The 22958-nt window shown below is 36.1% G+C and overlaps 2 protein-coding genes across 2 annotated transcripts; both read right to left on the bottom strand.

Moving 5' to 3' along the window:
* Positions 1-8186: 8186 nt before the first annotated feature.
* On the bottom strand, positions 8187-9158 carry LOC131028502 (extensin). The gene is made up of 2 exons (XM_057958783.2): positions 8500-9158; positions 8187-8364 (listed from the first exon to the last, which is right to left on the bottom strand). The coding sequence occupies exon 1, from the start codon at positions 9130-9132 to the stop codon at positions 8524-8526; it is 609 nt and encodes a 202-aa protein (XP_057814766.1). The 5' UTR covers positions 9133-9158; the 3' UTR covers positions 8187-8364; positions 8500-8523.
* A 12440-nt stretch (positions 9159-21598) lies between these two features.
* On the bottom strand, positions 21599-22628 carry LOC131028501 (extensin-like). The gene is made up of 2 exons (XM_057958782.2): positions 21925-22628; positions 21599-21798 (listed from the first exon to the last, which is right to left on the bottom strand). Exon 1 carries the CDS (start codon positions 22593-22595, stop codon positions 21933-21935), a length of 663 nt encoding a protein of 220 aa, XP_057814765.2. The 5' UTR covers positions 22596-22628; the 3' UTR covers positions 21599-21798; positions 21925-21932.
* Positions 22629-22958: the final 330 nt, after the last annotated feature.

Raw genomic sequence — 22958 nt, 5'->3', positions numbered from 1 at the left:
GGTCTTCTGAAAGTTGACAATTATACTTCGAGCCCGCCAACTCTTGTTCCACATTATAGAATTTTTTGGATATTGACTTCCAAATATCCCTCGGTGCAAAAGTATCATTCTCATAATAGAAAAAAGGTGCTCCTTGCATGAACACATTGATTTCCTCCAAGCGTGGCCCAATAGGTTTCGCAGGAACTCCAAAACCAGTTAGTCCCTTCGGACATAAATTAGAGACGTCACATCAGACACTCCAGACATTGTTTGTTTGTATTACATACTATCTATCTATTTATCACCCTTAAACACTTTCCTCTACCATTCTCCAATTGCTCTCTTCTAGGCAGCTGATGAGCTTGTTTCCATGTCATTCAAGATAATGCCTGCTTGCTTTCTTTTAGGAAATTTGCTTGCACATGACTCTTCAACTTGTATGTCCTACATCCGTACAGATATAAATTTTAATTCATGCTTAGATAATAATTAAATTAAATAAGCATTTGTAAAGAAAAAATTTAGTCATTCGATGTTACATATTATCTGACGGAAAGATCCTAGACAATTCTTGGAGAAAGGAAACATCATTGATAATCATTTTTTGCAAATAACACTGAATCAAATAAATTAAAATGTTTAATGCAATTTTTAAAAATAGAACTCGTTCAATGCTTTCATTCACCGATGGCAAAGCCGTTTGACCCACATCATCTCTCGTCGTCGGAATTCCAACGACAACTAATGAAATGCCCGACAAGGATGTTGTGCATCCGACAACACTCCTCTATCAAAATTTTATACTTTGGCGTCAGAATTCCGACGATAGCCCGAGATCGCGACGGTATTCTTTCGGGGAATGAGCATCCATGGTGGCCGTCGGAAAGGTTGGAGGTGATGTCGGAATTGCGACGGCCACAAGGATAGTTGGAACTTCCGAAACAAATTTTTCGACGGCTTTTTTTGTCGGTAGTGCGACGAAATGTGGTCGGAATTCTGACGATTTGCTGTCAAAATCTTGACCCGAATGTACTAGTGAGTAGAGTTACCAGATAGTCTGAGTATTTCACCTGTGTTTAAAATTGCAAATCTTCATGAGTATCATGAACCAGAATTCAGTGAGGATAGTATTGCAGACTTGGAGAAATGATTGCCCTAGAAGGAACTGGATCATATTGAAGATATTTTAGACAATACGATTGGGCATAGTATCGGGAGAACTCAGTATAAGGAGTATCTTGTGAAGTGGAAGGACAGACCAGTTGAAGATTCATCTTGAATTTCTCAAGCAGAGGGAGACCGCCTTGGTTTTCCTCTAAACCTAGCAAAATGAGAGGCTCACTTTTTCAATAACCCCGGATGTCTAATGCAAGAGCATCCCCGGTTCATAGCAATCTTGCATCAACCAAAAACATTTTCTTTATGTTTTGCTTTATGCTTGCAGTTTCAGCTTTTCTTTCTGTGTATCCCAGTTTTGGCTCACCGGATCCTATGGAGTTGGATTCTACTTGAAGACTCGATCATCTTTCTTATTCCCCAACCGCATCGCATTTGGATCATTCTCTAGCAAGATATCACTATCAGTTTCCTTGATAGTTTCCTGTTATCGATTGACAGTTCTTGTTACCAATTGCCTGGACCTATTGTGGTGATCTATCGGAACCCCTTTTGAAGATTGCAGAGCCTTGGGAATTGATTCCAATGTTCCTTGGCGTGTGGTCGACCTTTTCCCACAATCTACGTTTCATCCTTTGGATTTTCCAGAGGAATCTCTTGGCGGAAACCGACCTTGTTTATTTTACATGTTAGGTCTTGTTCTTTGGGTTTTGATCCCTTTCGGGCCGACTAGATCCTTTGGATCGATATATATAATTGTAATTGTGCATTAGAATGTAATCAATGTAAGAATCAAGTAGTGAGACAGTGCATAGAGGATAGATCTCAAGATTGAAGGTCCCGGTTGTGACCTATTATGTATGTTCTACCAGGCCTGTGAGTCGGTTATGTTGTAACTCAGTTATAACCGGTTGGTTATAATCAATTGTCATGCAATAAAACAATCTATTATGCATTGCTTCCATCATATCTTTGTGTTTCCGTTGTGTTTACTCTTGTTGACCGGTTAGGATTGATCTCTTTGAGGTCCCTCCTCACCGATGACTGCTTCAGTTAGGCAATATGTAGTGCACATCTATGGTAATTTCTATTTTATTTCTAGGCCCATATCAATGAAATTCCTTAAAAACATTATGTATTGACAAGTGGTAAACTCTTTGTGTGATGTGGGTTGATTCCTCAATACTCTCTACCACTAGTTATAGACAATTTGATACATTCCACAATGTCCTAGTCATACTTGCACCTATTCCCACACATTTTCCTCATTACTATTTTGTACTTCCATATAATTATTTCAGATCACAAGATCTATATTTCCACTATTTGGTTAGTCCTGTGATGCTTAAGATTGATCCTCATATTTTGTTTCTGAAATTTAAAATTGTTAACTCCTACCCTTTTCTACTAGCTATTGGAAGTTGGTTAGGTACATATTTTTGTGGCTACTTGTTATCTTGGTATTTCATGACATACCTTCATACAATTGAACACAAGACGATACTGCAAGTATGTTAGTGAACAGATTTGCTCTTTATTTTTAAATGATTAATCTTAAACTCTGTTACCTTATTCTAAGAACAAATGATTCACTGAACAGTTGGGTAAGTGTTGTTCAAATCACTTCCCTCTGAATTTTTGCATAGGTACATCTCCCTATCTTGGTTTTTCATGGAATGTGTTTTGTTTTTATCTGAATGAAAGCTTTTAACCAGAAAGCATGTAAGGCCGCCTATTTCATTCTTGGATGAAAGGCTGAAATTTTCCACATGTCTCACAAACAATGTAAGTTATTTTCCTTAATTTTTCAATGCATGCAACAATAGCAATTGAAACAAAGTTCAATATATTTTCTCCACCTAAATTAACAAAAGACGAACAGATTCAAGGAAAATAAATCCACCCTCAATCATGAATCTTTTCTAGAGTAAACAACACATTCAAAGGAAAGAACATCAAAGGAAGAATGAAATACTGTAATGAAATGATCAATTACTGTTACTTGATCAGATGAACATATGCAAAGACATGTTATCTATTCGGATTCAAAATACATAGATCTTCCTTCTCCCCAAAAATAATACGATCAGATTTCATATATATATCCTTATGCAACAATGACACAAAAATACATCTGCCAATCTTTTTCCATAATAGATCTCAACCATCTGATTCTTCCTTTGATTAAAAACAAAAAATGCCAAAGCAAAAATTTGAGTCGAAGCTCACAAAATTAGTTACTAAAAACTAACCCTTCTACGATCTGTTTTACTTAATTTATAGTCTAAACAGAGGCGATCTCCCTGAAAACTCGACCACTCCCCGATAAAATAGTTACGAAACCAACAAGAAGTATTTTGGGACAGATGTCCCGAAGTCTTTGCATAAATATGAGAAATGTTTTAAAAATAAAGGAAACTAGTCCTAAATTGGTGCATTATGTCATATTCCATCATTGTCATCTTCCCCATCTTCGCGGGTCTCATGAGCAGTTGTAAGTTCTTGAACCATGGATTGGCTCAGGACTTTCATTGCATTGAGTTTTGCCTTTGCCACCTCTTTATTCCACCTATGTTGCACCATCTTCTCTGAGTGTTTCGGAAGCTGATCATTCCCAATGAAAATCATAGATTCGATCCTAGCCACCTTGGTTATATCCTCCGGTGTGAAGCTACCCTTGGCTCTGATCTTCTCCATGTTCAACCAGAAAGATTTGATTTCTTCCTGTGTGCTTGAGCCGCAGATTCCTAACTCCCAGTCATGATCGGGATTAACCACCTTATTATCCTTGACTATACTACTTTGTAGAACCTGGAGTTCATAAACAGAGGTCCTTGCATCTGTAATTACCGACTGGAAGGTAAGCACTCGCCACATGATAGTTTTCTTCAGCACGAAAAGCTGACATTCATCGACCACCAGCTTAATTGAATGTTCTGTCAGAAACCTGGTAGTCCCATATTCTTCTATTTTGGCAAACAGAGGCAGGACATTCTGCCATTTGTGCTCTTCTTTCTCCCACAACACAAGCTGGTTTTGAATTTCAGAAATAAGGCTCTGTATTTCATCACACAATCTCTGGGAGTCAGTAATGTACTTCTCACCGTCTTTGATTATTTGTTCAATCCACTTCTCAACCCCTTCAGCAATGCTCTTAGCCCGTTGAACTTGGTTCATCAACCTCTTGTTTTCCAGAGTTGGGTCGAAGTTCTCAGTGGCATGGGATATTGGAATTGCTCCAAGGCAACCGATACTATCGATGAACTGAGCCAAAACACTTATGTACCGTTTTAGTTCTCTTTTCTCCCGTCCATCCTTCTCTGACCTAGTAAGCATTTTCTTTGCTGACACTTGGAAAAAAATGGTTGTCTGTATCTCTGCTCATTTTTCCCAAGTCTACTTTTGTGATCTCAAAATCATCAGGACCAGCCTCTCTATTTTCATCTTTCGGTTTGTATGAGGCAATTTCGGCCATCCATTTTCCAATTTCTTCATCATTGTTTAGGTGAGCGGTGGTCTTGAACCTTTTCGGCTTTGGATTCTTCTTTGTGTACTTAGCAACCATATCCTGAATCAGAATGGTCACAGGAAGAAAGCTCTTTTTCTTGTTCACTGAGGTTGTTAACCATTTCGGGGTCACAGCGGAATGAGTAGCTCCTTCAATCATCTTTGGCGGTGGCGTCATAGCCACGGTCACTGTTTTGGAGTCCAGAGCACTAGCGACTTCACCATCCAAATCTTCAATTTCAAAAATCTGAGCCTCAAGCACAGCATCCTTTACTCCCATATCCTTGACCTGGTCCATCTTCCTCTGGGTGACACTACGTGATCGAGTATGCTGAGGGGTACTAAAATCCAGAGTTGGACTAGAACTGCGTCTAGGCTGAGACGACTTGGTATCCTTACCTGCACGAACAGGAGCACTATTAGAAGGACATTTTGGTGAAGATAGAGGATCCTTATTATTTCTTGCAGAAAGGGACTTGGTGCCTGACTTTATTGCTTTCTTTTTAGCCACCCATGCCACGGTTCTTTTTAGAACTCGTTTGGTCCTCAATTGTATATCATCATGTTCCTCCTCATCCCAATTAATTGGGAACATTTCAGTCTCTACATGGGCTAAATATCTTGGTTCAAATAGTTCAAGATAATCCTCTTCAAGCCCTTTAATGTCTAACTTTATTTGCAAAGAGACAACCTGTTCTAGTACCAATCTCATGTTTTCCCTTTTGAAAACTTCAAGTTCATTTGTACAATCCTCCCAGAAATCTTCTAACTGTGGCGTGGGAAGATAAGGCATTAGGCCAAGGCTCCAAGAAAATCCCTTATTGTCAAACCCTTTCCTTTCAGAATACAGAGAGAAATTAAAATTCCTAAGATCTGCTCCTATACTTAGTGCATCAGACATTGAATTACAAGACAACACTCCCAATTGTATGGGAAAATGACCTTCCCACTTGTCCTTAGGTTGTGCCTTCTTGATCATAGAGGTCAATTGCCTGCATACTTCTGCTAAAACAAAACAATCAAAATAGAAGTGAGGGAGCTTGAAGGGTTCCTCTTCAAAGCCTCCTACCAGTATATAGCAAAAGCGTGGGAACTGGATGTAAAAACTACCGAACTTCTTAGGTCTGTGCATCATCTGAAATCCGTTTAGCTTTTGTACTCTTCAGTTCAAGACACATATCACCTAGGAATGCATTGTGTATCCTTCTAAAATCTTGTAGGGCGTTGTCTTTTTGCAGCATAGGATAGAACTCATACACGGGAACATCTTCCTCAGTGAGCTGCTTTGGTACACCCGTTAACTCCTTAACACAAGCTAGACAATACAAGAGATATGAGGACATGAAGAAGTTTTTTTGAAACTACTTGGCTAGACTCAACTGCTCTCTCATTGAATCAGCAATTAACTCTGCCCAATCCAAATATTGTTTTCCTTCCAGAACTAATTGCACATAGCAATAAATCCAATCATCAAAACTATAAGCTTCGGCGGAACCTCTGGCTCGATGCAACAGAAGCATCACATCATGGATATGTGGCAACATGTGGTTCTTGTTAGGATTTTTGGGTAACCTAGAACCACCTCTCTAAGGGACCTTCAACCAAAATTTCGCCACATTATTTCGGTGTCCGGCTCTGTCTGCATTGAACTCACTAATTGACTGGGCAGGGGAAAAATTAGAAAATTGGTAATCCAGTATCTTAAAAAACTGAGGCAATCACCTCACGATTAATGGCAAGAAGGGTTTCGCCATTATCTCTCTTAATAGTTTCAGATACTGGGTCGTATCTAGCAATACATTCTCGAACCAACTCTGGACAAGGAATTGCTGGAGGAAAGGCTGCAGCTTCTAAAAGTGCACTACTCAAAATCTCTATACAAAAAGACTTATCAATACCCTTGAACACCCTTTCTTTCAACTCTTCAAGGTTCTCTCCTTTCAGGTCAGTATCACTAACTATCGCTTCTGTGGATGCCAAGCTAAAGACATTTCCAAACAAATGCAGAGTGGACTTCATAACTTCAAAACAAGAAACCTAAATTTGATTGCAGTAAAACCTTCTGTATGAGAGAAAATGCAAGGGAAAACACTAGAGAAAATAAGGAAAGACTCACCTTCACAGTTGTACAATCGAATGATAGTTAGCAATAAGAAAGACTCCTATCCAGGGATAACATATGCAAAAGTCCAGCAGCAAGTAATGAATGCAGAACACAAATAATTTTCATACCTTATTGAGAAAGGTAATGATACAGATACATTAAATGCAATGATTCCACAATTTCAGTCTGGACGCGGCAAGTTGGTGGATTAGACCTCGCACGCATGCATTAAATGCATGGCAACGAGCTTTAAGAAACTGCCAGTTCCCGAAATGTTTACTTACTTCGAAAAAACCAAAGAATGGCATCACTTTAAGATATGGTTCTGCCTCCCTGTATTTAGCAATGAATGAACTTCCCAAAACATTAGAAACCGCGGGACCCACCAATATTGAACCCATATGAACATCTTGAACCGACTTCTTGAGTGTTCAAGTAGTTCAAGATGTACGCCGCATCAAACTATTGACCACTTGCTATGTTGAACACGTTGAACATATTTGAACCCTTTGAACTCAGTTCAATAAGTTCAAATCAAATGCTATATCACCGAACAGGAGGAACTTTTGGAAGAGCCGCTGCAAAACACTTAGAGAAAATGTTAGTACGAGAAACTTTTTCTGAACACCTTGGAACCTATGGAACCTTATGAACCTGTTGAACCTAGTTCAAAATGGTTCAATGTGTTCAAAGAGTTCAATCAATTGTCTGAACTTGACTTAAATGACTAGAAAAAGGATTTGAGGATGCATTAAAGACTTGAACCAAGGTAATATAGCATGAATTAGGACTCCAACATAAAAAGGGAAAGATGACCCACTCTTGCCATGAGGAATAAATGACGCGGTAACAAAGTAATATCCATAAGATCGTTCAAATTTATAAAAAAAAAAAAAGTCAATTGTTGTAGGGACATTTCAATTTGGAACATGGAAGGAACTGGTTGCATTAGAATATACATATATAAGCCATTTGCATGCTTATTTTTTTGTCTTTCAATATTCATCCAAGGCTATAAAGCTGGCCCAGCAAGGATTTTCTCGTAATTTTATAGCTTCTTTTAAAGTATTTCTAAATATTGCTTATCCTTCGAAAAATTTAGATATTGTAAATTATTGTGAGATGATTTTTTTTTAAATCTAGTCTATCAAATTAGATCCAACCATCAAAGGTAAGTTTTGAGCTACTCAAGATTGATCCAAGATTCAAATTTGTGCAAATTTTGAGATAACGTATATCTTGATAAAATCAATTTTTTGATATTAAAAAACAGATAGTACATCATTAATATTCATATTTCATCCACAATTTGAAAATCAAATACACATATCTTCTTCATTTTGTTTTGAAGATATCAGTCAATTCCCAACTGTGCAAATTAAATTGGAATACACCTATCTTCATTTTATTTTAAAGATATCTGTCAATTCCCAACTGTTACAAATTAAATTGGACACATTTATCTAATTAGCATAGATTCATATAAATACGCTAGGATGCTTTATTATATCGAAATGTAGCATATATAATCGATGATTAACAATCGAGGTCTGTATGCAGATCAATGTGATTACATTGTGCTGCAAGCGATTGTCTTTTACAGACTACAGCTGAATCCGTTATTGTACTAAAACTAGTCCAGCGAAGCTGGCATCCTGCAGTGAGTAAACAATAGAGAATGTGAGAAGTGGTATTTAAGGATCAAATTCCCACATATGTAAAAAAAGAAAGTGACTATTAATTGTAATAGAATTACAAAAAAGAACCCAAATCTCCAATGAATTGGATACCTTATCAGCTGTTTAGTAGATCGCCTAGTATGGAGGAGGAGGAGACTTGTAAGAGTAGTGATGAGTGGGTGGTGGGTAGACTGGGGATTTAGAATGGGGAGGTGGGTACACGGGCACTGCCTTGGGTGGGGAAGGAGTTACAACTGGAGGTTGAGGAGGTTTAATTTCCACCTTTGGAGGAGGTGGGGATTTATGTTCATATGGAGGAGATACTGGTGCCTTTGGTGGCTTCTCATGGTGAGGGGGAGGAGATGTTTTGGGGGGAGTGTAAACTGGTGAAGGAGGAGGCATATGATGATATGGTTTGGGTGGAGTGTGGACTGGTGAAGGAGGAGGAAATGTTGGAGTTGGCTTGGGAGGAGCAATCTTAGGGACAGGTGGAGGTGGTGATTTGTAAATGTAATGGGGAGGAGATACAGGCTTTGGAGGAGGATGTGGCTTCACAACTGGAGTCTTGGGAACTGGTGATGGCAGGTGGACAGGTGGAGGAGGAGACTTGTAGTAGTAAGCCTTTGGGGGAGGATTGCTAGTATGGTATGTGGCATCAGATGGCATTACTGCTACCAAAACACAGGCTGAAATTAAAACCACCAAAGACATGCTGCTGAAGTTCATCTTTCCTCTCGAGTCCATCTTCCCTGGTCTGAGATAACTGGTTCACATACCAAGTATTTATAGTAGTTGATGGCTATGCAGTAGGCTTGGTTGAAGCTTCTTGTTTGAACAGATTGGCTACGTGTAATGCATCCTTCGCTCTCGTGTCGGAGGGGGATTTGTTTAATAATCAAAGCGCGTGGGAGAAAACTTTTAAGTTTGAAAAAAAACTAGAGAGTAATCTCCTTTCTAGCTGTAAATCACAATTGAAAATGTTCTCCAAACCTAATTAATGTAGATGGTTCCCCTCCAACTTGGCATTTTTCTAATCACCGTCTATTACTTTTGGCAAATGTGGCCTATGGCAATTTTTATAATGGGAAACTAGAGAGTTATATATGTTGACTCGCTGCTCTCCACATGTTTAGTTGATTAATTTATACTAAACTATTGAAAATGGTCAGTTTCCTTAAATTAAGTTTTGTTTCCTTCATTGTCAATGTCTTTGTCTTGGTATACTATTTTTCGGTAAAGCATAACAGTACAAATGGGACAAAACATGGAGGTAATCAAGAGACTAGTGATTAGATTGAGTTGGAACGACCAAGTCATTCGCTCTTAATTTCATAGTGTTTCACTAAGATGGTTTATTCGACCAAATAATCATTTATGGCCTGTTTTAAGTAACGGTGGAGGCAAATCGTGATTCTCCTAGAGTGATGTGAAACCGCGTATGATGGGGAAAATCGGTACCCTGCGTACTAAAGCGTACAACTAAAATAATTTTACCTTTCACAGAAAATCAAATTAAATATTTTTAATATTTATAAAATTTTGTTATTGATTTTTTCATACAAAGTAGAATCTTTAGACTGAAGCTTCTTTTTCTAAGAGTCGAAGATGGAAGAGTATCCATTTACGAAATTCACTTAAAGTATAATTCTCCCTTCAACTATACTGAACAAGATTCATTAAGAACCATTCAAATTTAACAACAAACTAAGCATCTATTGATATTATAGTTTTTTATATTAAATTTGTCATTAAACCAATTTTATAAAATGTAAGTGTATTATTTTATAATATAATAATAAGTTCTTAACTTATTCTTTTCATGAATCTGATTTTGAATTTTTGTTATTAAAATTAATTATATTTTGAGTTTTAATATGTGTGTTTGAACACTTACATTATATAAAATAATTAATAATCTATTACAAGATGTGTGTAGTGTTTTCTAAATATACATAATTAAAGTTTGAGTTCTCGAGTCACATCATGAATACATGGATAAAATAAGTATAAGTAAATTAGATTTGATTATTAAAGTTTACATTCATTTAGCATTATTATAATTGAATTTTAATAATGTGTTGAATTTCATTCAACCTTAAATCCATTTATTATATTTATTTGGTTTCAACTTCATTTGCAAAAAGTTCATTAATATTGCATAATACATAAATAAATAATAATGAGTATTCAATCTCTAAATGTTCGGTTTTTGTATAATAGTGTCTTTCATAAAAATAGATTAGATTTTATTATTCAAATTTACATGATCCATTTATCATTATTATAACTTGAATTTTATTTGTAAAAAGTTCCTTAATCTTGCATCATAAATAAGAAAATAGAAACATAAATAAATAATAAGAGTATGCAGCCTCCAAATGTTGTTGTTTTTGTATAATAGTGTGTCCTTCGTATCAATAGTGTTTTTGTTGATTGTAATAGCTTTGTGTGGGAAGATATTAGGTTTCCTGTGATCATTTGTGTTTGATAGTTGTTCTTCTTATTGCAGTTTCAAATATTTGGACTGTTGTTCTTTTATGTATTTACTTTCCAACTTTTCTTAATAAAAAAATAGTTTACAAATAATTCTGATTTAGTGTTATAGTACTAACACCTATTTATTAAAATTCATCTAATGTAGACCATTTTTATTAAGAGAGATCCTTAATAGCTTGAAAATGATGAGTAGATATAAGTGGTGTGTCAATGATTTTAAAGTGATTGTGTTATGGTATCTATGCATGCATGCATACATACATACATACATACATTCACACACACACACACACACACACACACACACACACACACACACACACACACACACACACACACACACACACACACACACATACATACATACATATATAATGTCAAGAGTTATCTTTTTGAAAGAAAAATTGTGATGCATTATAAAAACATAAACTATATATATATATATATATATAAACTAAATCATAATTAATTCAAAATAGAAAAAAAAATAGAAAATATACAATATTCAATTGTATGACCAAGATATGAGAAATGAATTTTGTCATTTTATGAGGCAAATAATATATATTTGGTGTATTAAGATGGTTTACAATTAACACTCATTGGCTATCATTTTTCTTTTATATTATATCCAACATAAGACTTGTAAAATGTTTCTTTAAATAATCAACATGCAGGTATTATCATGCACGGTCAAATGAGTGCTTCCTATAATGAATGGATGTGGGACTATAAATATTGAAAAGATTATTTATAGAAATAATTTTTTAAAGGATTTGTTAGTATCAATTATGAAATAATGGAATCATGCACTAGCATATTGACATGGAAAAATTGTTATAGAGCAATTTTACAGTGAAGAGAAGAGGGGTTCCACTTTATAGGTACAAGAAAATTGTGATTGTCCACTTTGTATGCCTTGTAGCTCACTTTATTTCTCTTGTGACCCATTATTAAATCTCTCATTGAGCCCAAGTATGCTCTCTTCCTAAATACTCCACTATACTTGATCACTACCTCAAGAATGAAGCTAGAGCACTCTTTTCGTAATAAATGACGCTGAACAAATTTGTGGCTATTCAACCATAACTATCGTAATGTTTATTATCATTCGCTCAATATTCCACTACATTCTATCATGGCATCCTACAATTTGTGACTAACAATAAAACATCTCAAATAATTAAATGAATGTCAACTTAAATCACAAAAAATAATTATGTACATGTGTTCACACAAATATTCAATTGTAGAATGCCTCTCAACCTTTATAGATAAATAAATAATGATGGTGCTCATTCAAGATAAACATTTAAATCTATATATTAATTTAATGTGAGATTTATGCTTCCACACTATAGTCTTCCTATTGAATACATTTTAATATAAGAAAATTATAAATATATATTTAATATTATATGTTAAAACTCTTAAAATTGGAGAGGATAATTTATTTGTCATTCAAATCTAGCTATTGTTGTGTTAGGGTTCCCACAGATACTGAGAGGGGGGTGAATTAGTATCAGACCGGTAATGTGATTTTCTTAAAATAGAACATGCAGAACATAAAGTAACAGTATACCGGTATGCAAGAATTAATGTAAATAACAGAATCAAAAACATCCACATGAAAAGAACACCATAACACAAGATGTTTAACGAGGAAACCCAGTGTGGGAAAAACCTCGGTGGGATTTGTAACCCACAATATTCACTTACTGGCCAATAAGAGAATATTACTTACAATAGGGGCCTGCACATGCAGGAAGGCCAACTGCCTAGAGCACACTGCTCAATAAGAAGTCACACTGACTTACAATGAGGATTATGCAAATCCAATGATCTGTACTGCTTTACAATAGCATCTTCAATGCCAGATTCAGTACCGGTTCTTGCTCTGTTCTTTACATATACCCTTGACCTACAATTCGCATATTAGGTCTGCCTTATAATTTTCTTTTTGCTTCCTATCCATATCCTACAAATGACTACAATGATCTCTTTTATATACAAGAGTCATTTTACAATTTGCCAAGTCAACTTACAATAATAAACAAGATATTACATATCAAAAATCCTGTCGGCCTCTGTGCCAGTGTACATCTTCTGTGTCGGTGCCAGTGTAGATTGATCTTGCTGATGCTGATGCACTATCTTATTTGAATAATGCTTTGCTGGTATAATGCCTTGCCAGTGCCATAGGATTGCAAGGTTGCCATCAATGACAAAACCTTCAATCACATACAATGTCTCATTGGAGTGTCCATATGCCAACAATCTCTCCCTTTGGCATTGATGGCAACACTCATGAGAAATTTCAAAAAAAAAGATATCCAAAAATGTGTAGACCAAAAATGTTACCAAAAATGTGAGAGCTCCCCCTGAGCATATGATCCCTGTGTTTTTTAATTTTCTCATTCTACTACTCCCCCTTTGGCATCAATGACAAAGGTTAGTAGAGTTTGTAGTTGTACCAATCCATAACCTCAACCTTGTAGTTGGGTAGTTATTATCTTAAGAAGATCTCCCAAAATTAAGTTTATGCCATCCATAAACTTCTTACTATCTTTTATTGTTGTCTCAGTTCTGTTTACTATACCAGTGAGATACTACAAGTGCTCTACCGGTGTTTTGCTTCCCTGTGTTAGTGCCTCTGAGATTTCCTTCCACAGAGATGCTAAATAGTTCAATCTTGGACTTAGTTTAGATCTCAAGAGTTTTGCCTTGTTTATTATTTTCTCTTTTTCTCTTTCCAATTTGAGTACTTCTTCCTCAAAATTTGTTATCTTTTCCTCAAAAACTGATAATGTATCAGGTGAGTTAACAAAATTATCTGCAAGTTTATTGATCTCTACCTGTACCTTGCTCATCTTTTTGTCTACATCTATGGTCAAAAAGTTTGTCTTATAGGTGTCTTTGTACAGAGTTTTGTACTCTTTCAATAAATTACATAGTTCTGGTAGAAGTGTGTCAAATTCCCTGTTACACTTCTTTATTCCTTCCTCAAAGAATTTTTGTTTCTCTTTTTCTACAATTTCCTTTACAAATTCTACCTTTGTTTGCTCAAAATTTCTAGAAATATATTTACAAAGTGTATCCAACTGGCCTAAAGAATCTTTATTGTCTATATTACAATTAGGAGCTATTGATTTCAAAAATGGAATTGAATCATCTATTGCTTTATAAGCTTGTGAGCTATAATCAGTTATTTTCTTGATAGATTCAAGTAATACCTCAGTCACATTTGATGGTGACCCAACAAACTGAGTGTCGGTGGAAGTGACCATGCTAGTATTGACCTCCGGTAGGTCTGTTTGTGTCTCCATCTCTTTAAGCACTGGTTTTCCTGCATCATTTCTTACCGATGGCATCTGTTCTGAAGCCTTTAGCTCTGTTGGTTGCTCTATTTGTGTTTCAGATTCCATCTTTTTCTTTGTATCTGTTGTCGGTTGCTCTATGTTTCCTGTTACCAGAGGCTCTTTGGATATACCTGATTTATCTGTTGTATCCTTATCTACCACTATGTTGATCTTCTGAGTATCAACATGCATAGTATATAGGACTTTAGGATTAGGATTATTATCCTCTGTATCCATACTCTCAGTTGTCGGTTGATCTTGAATAGTTGTTGTTTTTACCGGTGGAGTATTTAGAGGAGGTGGGGGTAAGTTGTCTCTAATCTTGAGACTTGGTGGTCCACCAACTTTACCTTTCCCTTTGTCCTTCTGATATACCTTAATGGGCTTGGGATTCCTATATTCTTCTTGTTTTTCTTTTTCAACCAAGAATATATCCCAACCATTTTCTGTTTCCTCTGAAATCTCTATAACTCTACCTGCCATTAGTGAAATTTGCCAGTGTGCAGTGGAAAAAATTGTCCAGTTGGCCTGAGCTATCAGATCATCAATTTCTTTAGGTGAGTTAACTGGGTATACTACAAGTAATTTTTCTATTTTAATTTTCTTATCCAGCTCAATTATTCCTTGCCTTCTGGCCTCAAGTCTTTTATATAGTTCATCGGGAATTTCATTTAAGACTTGTAACAAAAACTTTTTATACATGTCCATGTGTAATATAACACTCTCCTCAACTTGTCCTTTCTCATCATCTGATAGGGTGTCATAGATTTTCCCTATGTTTTTGAATTTACCTTCCTCTGTGATCTCATTTAGTAATATATCAAGAGGGGCCAAGTCAGTGTTTGTCTTTTTCTTCCTTTTGGGGGTCAGCTTCTTCTTAGGTGTGACCTTTCTGACCGGAGATCTCACAGCTTGTTGCTTTTGTCTTGTCCTTCTAGGTGAAGGAGTGGTTGCCGGTGAGGGGTCTCTTTTCCTAACAACTCTTTTAAAAGTTGTTGGCATATCTCCTTCTGAGGAAGTACCTACTGGTGATGGATGAGTTTCAGGTTGTTGGGCTACCAACTCATCTTCAGTTATGCCGGTTTTCTTTAATACATCTTCCTTTATGGCTTTTGCTTGTCTAGATCCTTTTCTCACAAATGCCTCAACCTTTTTCACTCTCTTCTTAGATTGAATTTGACTTTCTATGGTCTTAGCACTACCAAATACTTCTTCCTTTGGTTCATTGGGGGCTTCCAGAAGTGCTTTGGCATAAGTTTCCACTATGTGGTCATCTGTTTCATACCCCATCTCTGTTACCCTGATTGTCCTTGGGATGATTGCTTCCATCCAAATCTCATCCTTTTTTATTACAAAACATATATCATCCTTGTATTTGTTGACAATTTCCTGTGATAGTTTAATTCTTTTGTTCATTCTAACCTTTAATGCTTGAAAATACTCATTGATATTCTTTTCTTTGTTTTCACCCATGTTGTTGAATAAGTCTGATAATTGTTTTCCTATTGGTATGTCAAATCCAAAATCTTGGTTGCCTATACCAGGAGCCTGTTTGGTTATATGTAGCATTAAGCATACAAGTAAATTTCCAAATCTAAAGGTTCCTTTCTTATCTTTCTTGATTTTGCCTAGGTTATAAATCAATTCATCTTTTAACCATTCGCAAACATCAATTTTCACATTGTCCTTAACCATGTCATAAGCACTCTTTATGCATAAACTGGAAACTGAGTTAAGCCTATTAGCATGAGTTGCTTTGTACCCTAAAATCATGCTAATGAATCTCACATTTGTATCGGTTACATCATTAACCCTCAATGATCTCTTGTCGGATTTTGCACCAGTTAACTTCATTACTAGGTTATTGGAGACCTTCTTAGTCTTGTTAGGTCTGTTACCGGTGGAAGGTAACCCTGTTACTGCTTTCACAGCTTCCTTTGTAATTTTGTGGACTGAATCAAGCCAAAAGAATGAACCATGTACCCTGCTTAAAACTATCCTAATCACTTCCTTGGGAAATTCAGGAATGCAGAGGATTTCAATGAATCCTAGGGTTTCAACAACTTTATGTTCAGGTTTCACATTTCCGGAATTGTCACATATAATAGTCTTATACATGTTTTTAATTTCTTCATCACCTTGCAATGAATATACATTCTAGGGTCTTCTGCATAAACAACACCTTTTGGAATTTGGGAAAAAGCACCTGTATTGTCATCTTTCTTAGCTACCTCGGGAACTAGCTCAAACACGGGCCTAGGGAATTTTATAACCTCGACTATTGTAGGGTTTGCTATGAATTCAGGTGCAGAGGAGGATGCCATGATGATAAATACCTTTTTCTACCTTTGGATGGATTGATTGCTGAAGTGCTTTGCCTCTTTGCTCGAAAATGCCTTAGCTCAGAAATCTTCGCGCTCTCTGAAAGTTTGAATGTTCGGTGAAGTGAAAAGGAGCCAAAACCTTATTTTATAAAGTCTTTTCTGCTACCTACCACATTAATTGCTTGCCGGTAGTGTATTAGCTTAACTTTATTTGCCGGTAATGAATGATTTTCAACTTCTTTTCTCTAACCGAGGGAATAATAGCACATGTGTCATTAGATTGCCAAACCCTCAAGATAATTTTCTTCAATTTGATGAAGAACATCCTGCCGATGGAGCATTGCTCTGTCCTGCGGGTGGAGCATCACATTGTCCTACCGGTGAAGCATTTGTTGGTTCTACCGGTGGAGGAGTATCCCCAATATTTAGATCAATTTTTCTAATCCATTGCTTTGAAAATTCTTGCTTAACCTCTTCAACCTTTTCTTTACCTTTCAAACTAGTACTTTTGTTATCTACCGGTGTCCCTTTACTTCTACAAAATTTAGCAATATGACTAATCTTGTTACATGCATAACAAGTTACATTATTTTTCTGAATAGCTTTCCCATAACCTATGCTAGTTTGTGTTCTGCATTGATTTGATAAATGTCCAAATCTTCCACAAACATAACATCTTACATTCATTCTGCAATTTTCAGAGTTATGACCAATTTTGTTGCATTTGGAGCATTGACCGGTGGGAGGATTGATATTCTGATAATTCCTAGATCTACATTCATTTGCCCTATGACCATATTTATTGTAGCTAAAGCATTTTCCATTGAATTTGTAAGTATTAGAAGGTCTTACCGGTTTACTGTGATCCTAGGTATTTGCAGTACCGGAGCTTTCTCCAACTTCAAATCCAATTCCAGAAGTGTCACCTTTGGGTTTTTGATTCTTCAATAAGGTACCAAGTTCTTCTGAGCTTTTCTTGAATTTTTCTTTGTGTTGATTTGTAGTTTTCAATTCCCTTTCCAAGATTTATTTTGGTCTCATTAGTTCATTCGAGTCATTCTGAGTATGCATCAGATCTGTCTTCAACATGTCATTTTCATAGCTAAGTCTTGTGTTCTCATTTGCTGCGTCACTTAGTCTCCTGGTCAATTCTTCTTCATTCTTCTTTCTGTCCTCAATCTCTTTGCAAAATCTCATAGTCATATCCTGCATTTCATTTTTTGTTGTCATGATCTCTTGTTTCAATTTGCTTATCATATCATTAAGTGATTCCTTTTCATCATTCTCATTTTGCAATATTTCACAAAGTTCTCTTCTCTTATTTCTTGTAATAGTAAGATTTTATTGAAGTGCCTGAATAATGTCTTGAGCTGCTTTTAAATCATCTTCTAATTTGATATTTTTCAACTTCTCTGCATCATAGTCAGTAAGAGCTCCTTCAAGTTGCTTCATCAGATTTTCCATCTTTACCGATGTCAAGATCTTCCTCAAGCTGTTAAGCTTCTAAAAATATAGGACCAAGCTCTGATACCAATTTTTAGGGTTCCCACAGATACTGAGAGGGGGGGGTGAATCAGTATCTGACCGGTAATGTGATTTTCTTAAAATAGAACATGCAAAACATAAAGTAACAGTATACCGGTATGCAAGAATTAATGTAAATAACAGAATCAAAAACATCCACATGAAAAGAACACCATAACACAAGATGTTTAACGAGGAAACCCAGTGTGGGAAAAACCTCGATGGGATTTGTGACCCACAATATTCACTTACTGGCCAATAAGAGAATATTCCTGACAATAGGGGCCTGCACATGCAGGAAGGCCAACTGCCTAGAGCACACTGCTCAATAAGAATTCACACTGACTTACAATGAGGATTATACAAATCCAATGATCTGTACTGCTTTACAATAGCATCTTCAATGCCAGATTCAGTACCGGTTCTTGCTCTATTCTTTACATATACCCTTGACCTACAATTCGCACATTAGGTCTGCCTTATAATTTATTTATGCTTCCTATCCATATCCTACAAATGACTACAATGATCTCTTTTATATACAAGAGTCATTTTACAATTTACCAAGTCGGCTTACAATAATAAACAAGATATTACATATCAAAAATCCTGTCGGCCTCTGTGTCGGTATACTTGTTTTCTTTTGTGCCAGTGTACATCTTCTGTGCCGGTGCCGGTGTAGATTGATCTTGCTGATGTCGGTGCACTGTCTTGTTTGAATAATGCTTTGTCAGTATAATGTCTTGATGGTGCCATAGGATTGCAAGGTTGCCATCAATGACAAAACCTTCAATCACATACAATGTCTCATTGGAGTGTCCATATGCCAACATGTTGAAGTAATTAGGATGCTTTATCCAATTATTTAATTAATTAGGTCCTTTAATTACTTTATTCACTTAAGATAAACTTAGGTGTTGTTTCCTTTTATAAAATTAGGCTAATAAAGGCTTAAGTTGTCTCATTCATTATGATTGTGGCACTTGGAACTAGCTAATTTAATCTTTCATTAGGGTTTTGCATCTATTGTTTCATTCATCCTTTCATAAGGACTCATTCGTTCACTGTAAAATAATTTTTTTTGTGCAATCAATACCAAATTCTCAGGTTGTGTTGATCAGATTATTCTTTGTTGATTTCTCTATGTGACAAGTGTTGTGTTTGCAAAGGATTCTTATCTTGTGAGGTGGAATCATACACTACATACCATTGAGAAACAATAGAAATGGTAAGGAATGAACAATTTATTATGCTAGTATTACTAACTTATTACATTGTTCCTACAAATGTGCTTGAAAACAACTCAAATTTTACCTTACCAAGAGGCTTGGTAAGTATATCTGCAATCTAAGAATCCATTGGGCAATTATGGAGCTAAATGTGGTGGTGCATGACGTGATCTCAAATCTAATGACACTCAACCTCAATGTGCTTTGTTCTTTACTATAAAACTTGATTCTTGGCAAGCTTCAAGACTCTAGATTGTCACAATAAATAATTGGTAGTTTTTTCTTTAGGAATCTCTATATCAACTAAAATGCAACATAACCAAATCACCTTGCACCCAACTCCTCATGTGGCACAACATTCAACCTTAGTGGATGAGAGAGAAACAACGGGTTGCTTCTTACTTATCCATGAAATAGGACTAGATACTAGATGAAAAATATAGCTTGAAGTTGACTTCCTAACATCAATAGGTCCAACATAGTTTAAGTTAGTATATCCCTACAAGAAGAATATGTTTTTCTTCTTATAATCTAGACCATACTCAAGTGTACCTCCGACATATCACAAAACTATTGGACTAATCACCGGTTTCCCCTTCGGATTTAGGACATGAACTAACCACCTCTTGTGTATTCGTTTATCTCTATCATTTGTATCAAACATTAACAAGTTGATGTTCTGGTGCAATGGCAAATGTGTTCCAACAAAAACATGTTTAATTGCAATCCAATGACACTTCTTTGGTTCTTGTGCAAACCTAGATAGATAGATAGATAACAACAAAACATAAATCTAGTATGGTATAAGTCAAGTAAATCAGACTTCCAACAAGCTACCTATATAGAGTCTCATCAACTTGAGGTAGATTTTCTAGAAGTGAGAGAGTTGAGAAACTTTTTCCATTGGAGTGAACATAGGTTTACAATCATCCTACTCATTTTGAAAATGATGGTTAAATCATCTAGTTGAGTTGTGTTAGCTCCAAACATTTGATTATCTATGTGGTTTTCTTTGGTATGTGTCTTGATGTGGATTAGAGGTTAATGATTCTCTCACCTTACTCATGTTTTGTGTTTTGACAAAGTACAATTGTGGATTGGTACCTTCTTTTCTTTTCAATGTGATTTCCCCTCTTATGGGTGCATTGTGGTGGTCACTTCATGTAATTGATAAGTCTTCCATTGGTGTCATGCCACCTTTCATGTAGTAATGGTGAGATCATTTGTATTTCATATTTCACTTGTGGACACCTTGTTGTATAGTGTGATATATTCTTGTTGTATTTACATGTTGTGGTTGTTGTTTCAGAAAAAAGTTGTTCCATCAACTAGTGTCCTTGGTGTGTGGCTTGGAGCATTACATGAGAAGAAGAGTGAAATGCATATGTTTAAGGGACACATTAGGGGATGAATATAAAATTTAAAAAAAGTTGTTCCATCAACTAGTGTCCTTGGTGTGTGGCTTGGAGCATTACATGAGAAGAAGAGTGAAATGCATATGTTTAAGGGACACATTAGGGGATGAATATAAAATTTAATGGTGAATGGAGAGAATAAAAGAAACAAAAGTAGATAAGAGGATAAATAATTTTAAGGGAATATTAAGGTGGGATTCAAGCTTTGCTTTTTATAAATCTAATATTTTGATTGGTAGTCTCCAACAACCCTTTAAATTAGTATGTGTCATACCCCACCTTTTCATATGCAGGTAGTGCACATTAGCACAATGAAAACAAACAAAAAAAATCACTTGCACACAATTTCATTAATAATGAAAAATAGATCTTTTGAAACAATTAACAAAATGCTTCTATCTCTTTAATATAAATAAAAAAATATCATTGTGTTGAAATTAGTATTATCAATTGACATTCATTTCAAAATGATTTTCACTAAAGTCTATTATTTAACTAATAGCACTCATTTCAAAACGACTTTTTCTTTAAGTCCATTAATCTACTCTAGAATAAAAGAAGATTACACTCATCTACACATGACTAACAGCATACTTTTTGTACATTGAAATGCTGATCTCTAGCATCTATCTTTATATAATTTACAGTTTATTACTTACTAACTTATCCAAATCGACTAAGTTAGAATCAGATAGTGCTTATACATACAATCATTTGATTAACACAGATTTATCCAAATGGGATTTTATTTCCATACACATATCCGAACTATTTTTACTATCATGGAGTATTAGTAATTACTTTTATTTACTCTTAAAAGAAAACACAAAATCACAATTACTCTAAAATAAACACTGTGAGACTTCATTATAAAGATAAACATTGGCATGATTTATTTAATCGAATATGTAGTACATATAATGCATACGTTCGAGATCCATATGCAGATGTGGTTACATTGTTCTATAAGCTTTTGCCCTACATAGACTAAAGCTGATTACGTTATTGTAATATAACTAGTGCCTCTTCAAATCTTCAAACTTCCAAATAGCAAGTTGGCATCCTGCAGTAAGTAAACATAGAGTAAGACAACTGGTATTTGTAAAAGACATTCTTAACCATTAACTGAAATAGAAATTCGACTAGAAACCAAATTTATAACGAATTGAGTAACTTATCAGTTGTTTACCATATCAACTAGTATGGAGGAGGGGGGGACTTGTTAGAGTAGTGATGGGTAGGTGGTGGGTAGACGGGGGATTTAGAATGGGGAGGTGGGTACACAGGCACTGGTTTTGGTGGGGAAGGAGTTACAATAGGAGGGTGAGGGGGCTTCACTTCCACCTTTGGAGGAGGTGGGGATTTATGCTCATATGGAGGGGATACTGGTGCCTTTGGTGGTTTCTCATGGTGAGGGGGAGGAGAAGATACTGGTGTCTTTGGTGGTTTCTCATGGTGGGGGGGAGGAGAAGTTTTGGGGGGAGCATAAACTGGTGAAGGAGGGGGCTTATGATATGGTTTGGGTGGAGTATGGACTGGTGGAGGCTTGTGGTGACGAGGAGGCAATGTTGGAGGTGGCTTGGGAGGAGCAATCTTAGGGACAGGTGGGGGTGGAGATTTGTGAATGTAATGGGGAGGAGATACAGGCTTTGGTGGAGGATGTGGCTTCACAACTGGAGGCTTGGGAACCGGTGATGGCAGGTGGACTGGTGGAGGAGGAGACTTGTAGTAGTATGCCTTTGGAGGAGGATTGCTAGCATGATATGTGGCATCAGAGGGCATTACTGCAGCCAAAATGCAGGCTGCAAGTAAAACCATCAAGGACTTGCTACTGAACTTCATCTTGCCTCTAAAGTCCATCTTCCCAGGTATGAGATAACTGGCTTACATACCAAGTATTTATAGTAGTTGATGGGTATGTAGTAGGCTTGGTAAAAACTTCTTGTTTGAAGATATTGTCTACGTGCAATGCATCTTCGATGTCGTGTGATAGGAGCATACCTTTGCAATGAAAGCGTGTGGGAGAGAATTCTTAATTTGAAAAAAACTTGCATTTTATCTGCAGTAAATGACATCATGAAAATGTGATTTTAAGGAAATATTATGATATTTAAATTTGGTGGGTCACCGACTTAAAGTATGACAATCCAACGCTGACGAACGTCATCTAAAGCAAACTCCTTTCTAGCTGTAAATCACCATTGAAAATGTTTTCCGAGACTA

The sequence above is a fragment of the Cryptomeria japonica genome, chromosome 8 (assembly GCF_030272615.1).
Source record: "Cryptomeria japonica chromosome 8, Sugi_1.0, whole genome shotgun sequence".
NCBI classification, from domain to species: Eukaryota; Viridiplantae; Streptophyta; class Pinopsida; order Cupressales; family Cupressaceae; genus Cryptomeria; species Cryptomeria japonica.
This window is presented reverse-complemented; position numbering and strand designations above follow the sequence as displayed.

Coding starts and splice junctions, on each gene's coding strand:
- LOC131028501 (XM_057958782.2), bottom strand. CDS start 22,595: ATGGACTTTAGAGGCAAGATGAAGTTCAGTAGCAAGTCCTTGATGGTT.
- LOC131028502 (XM_057958783.2), bottom strand. CDS start 9,132: ATGGACTCGAGAGGAAAGATGAACTTCAGCAGCATGTCTTTGGTGGTT.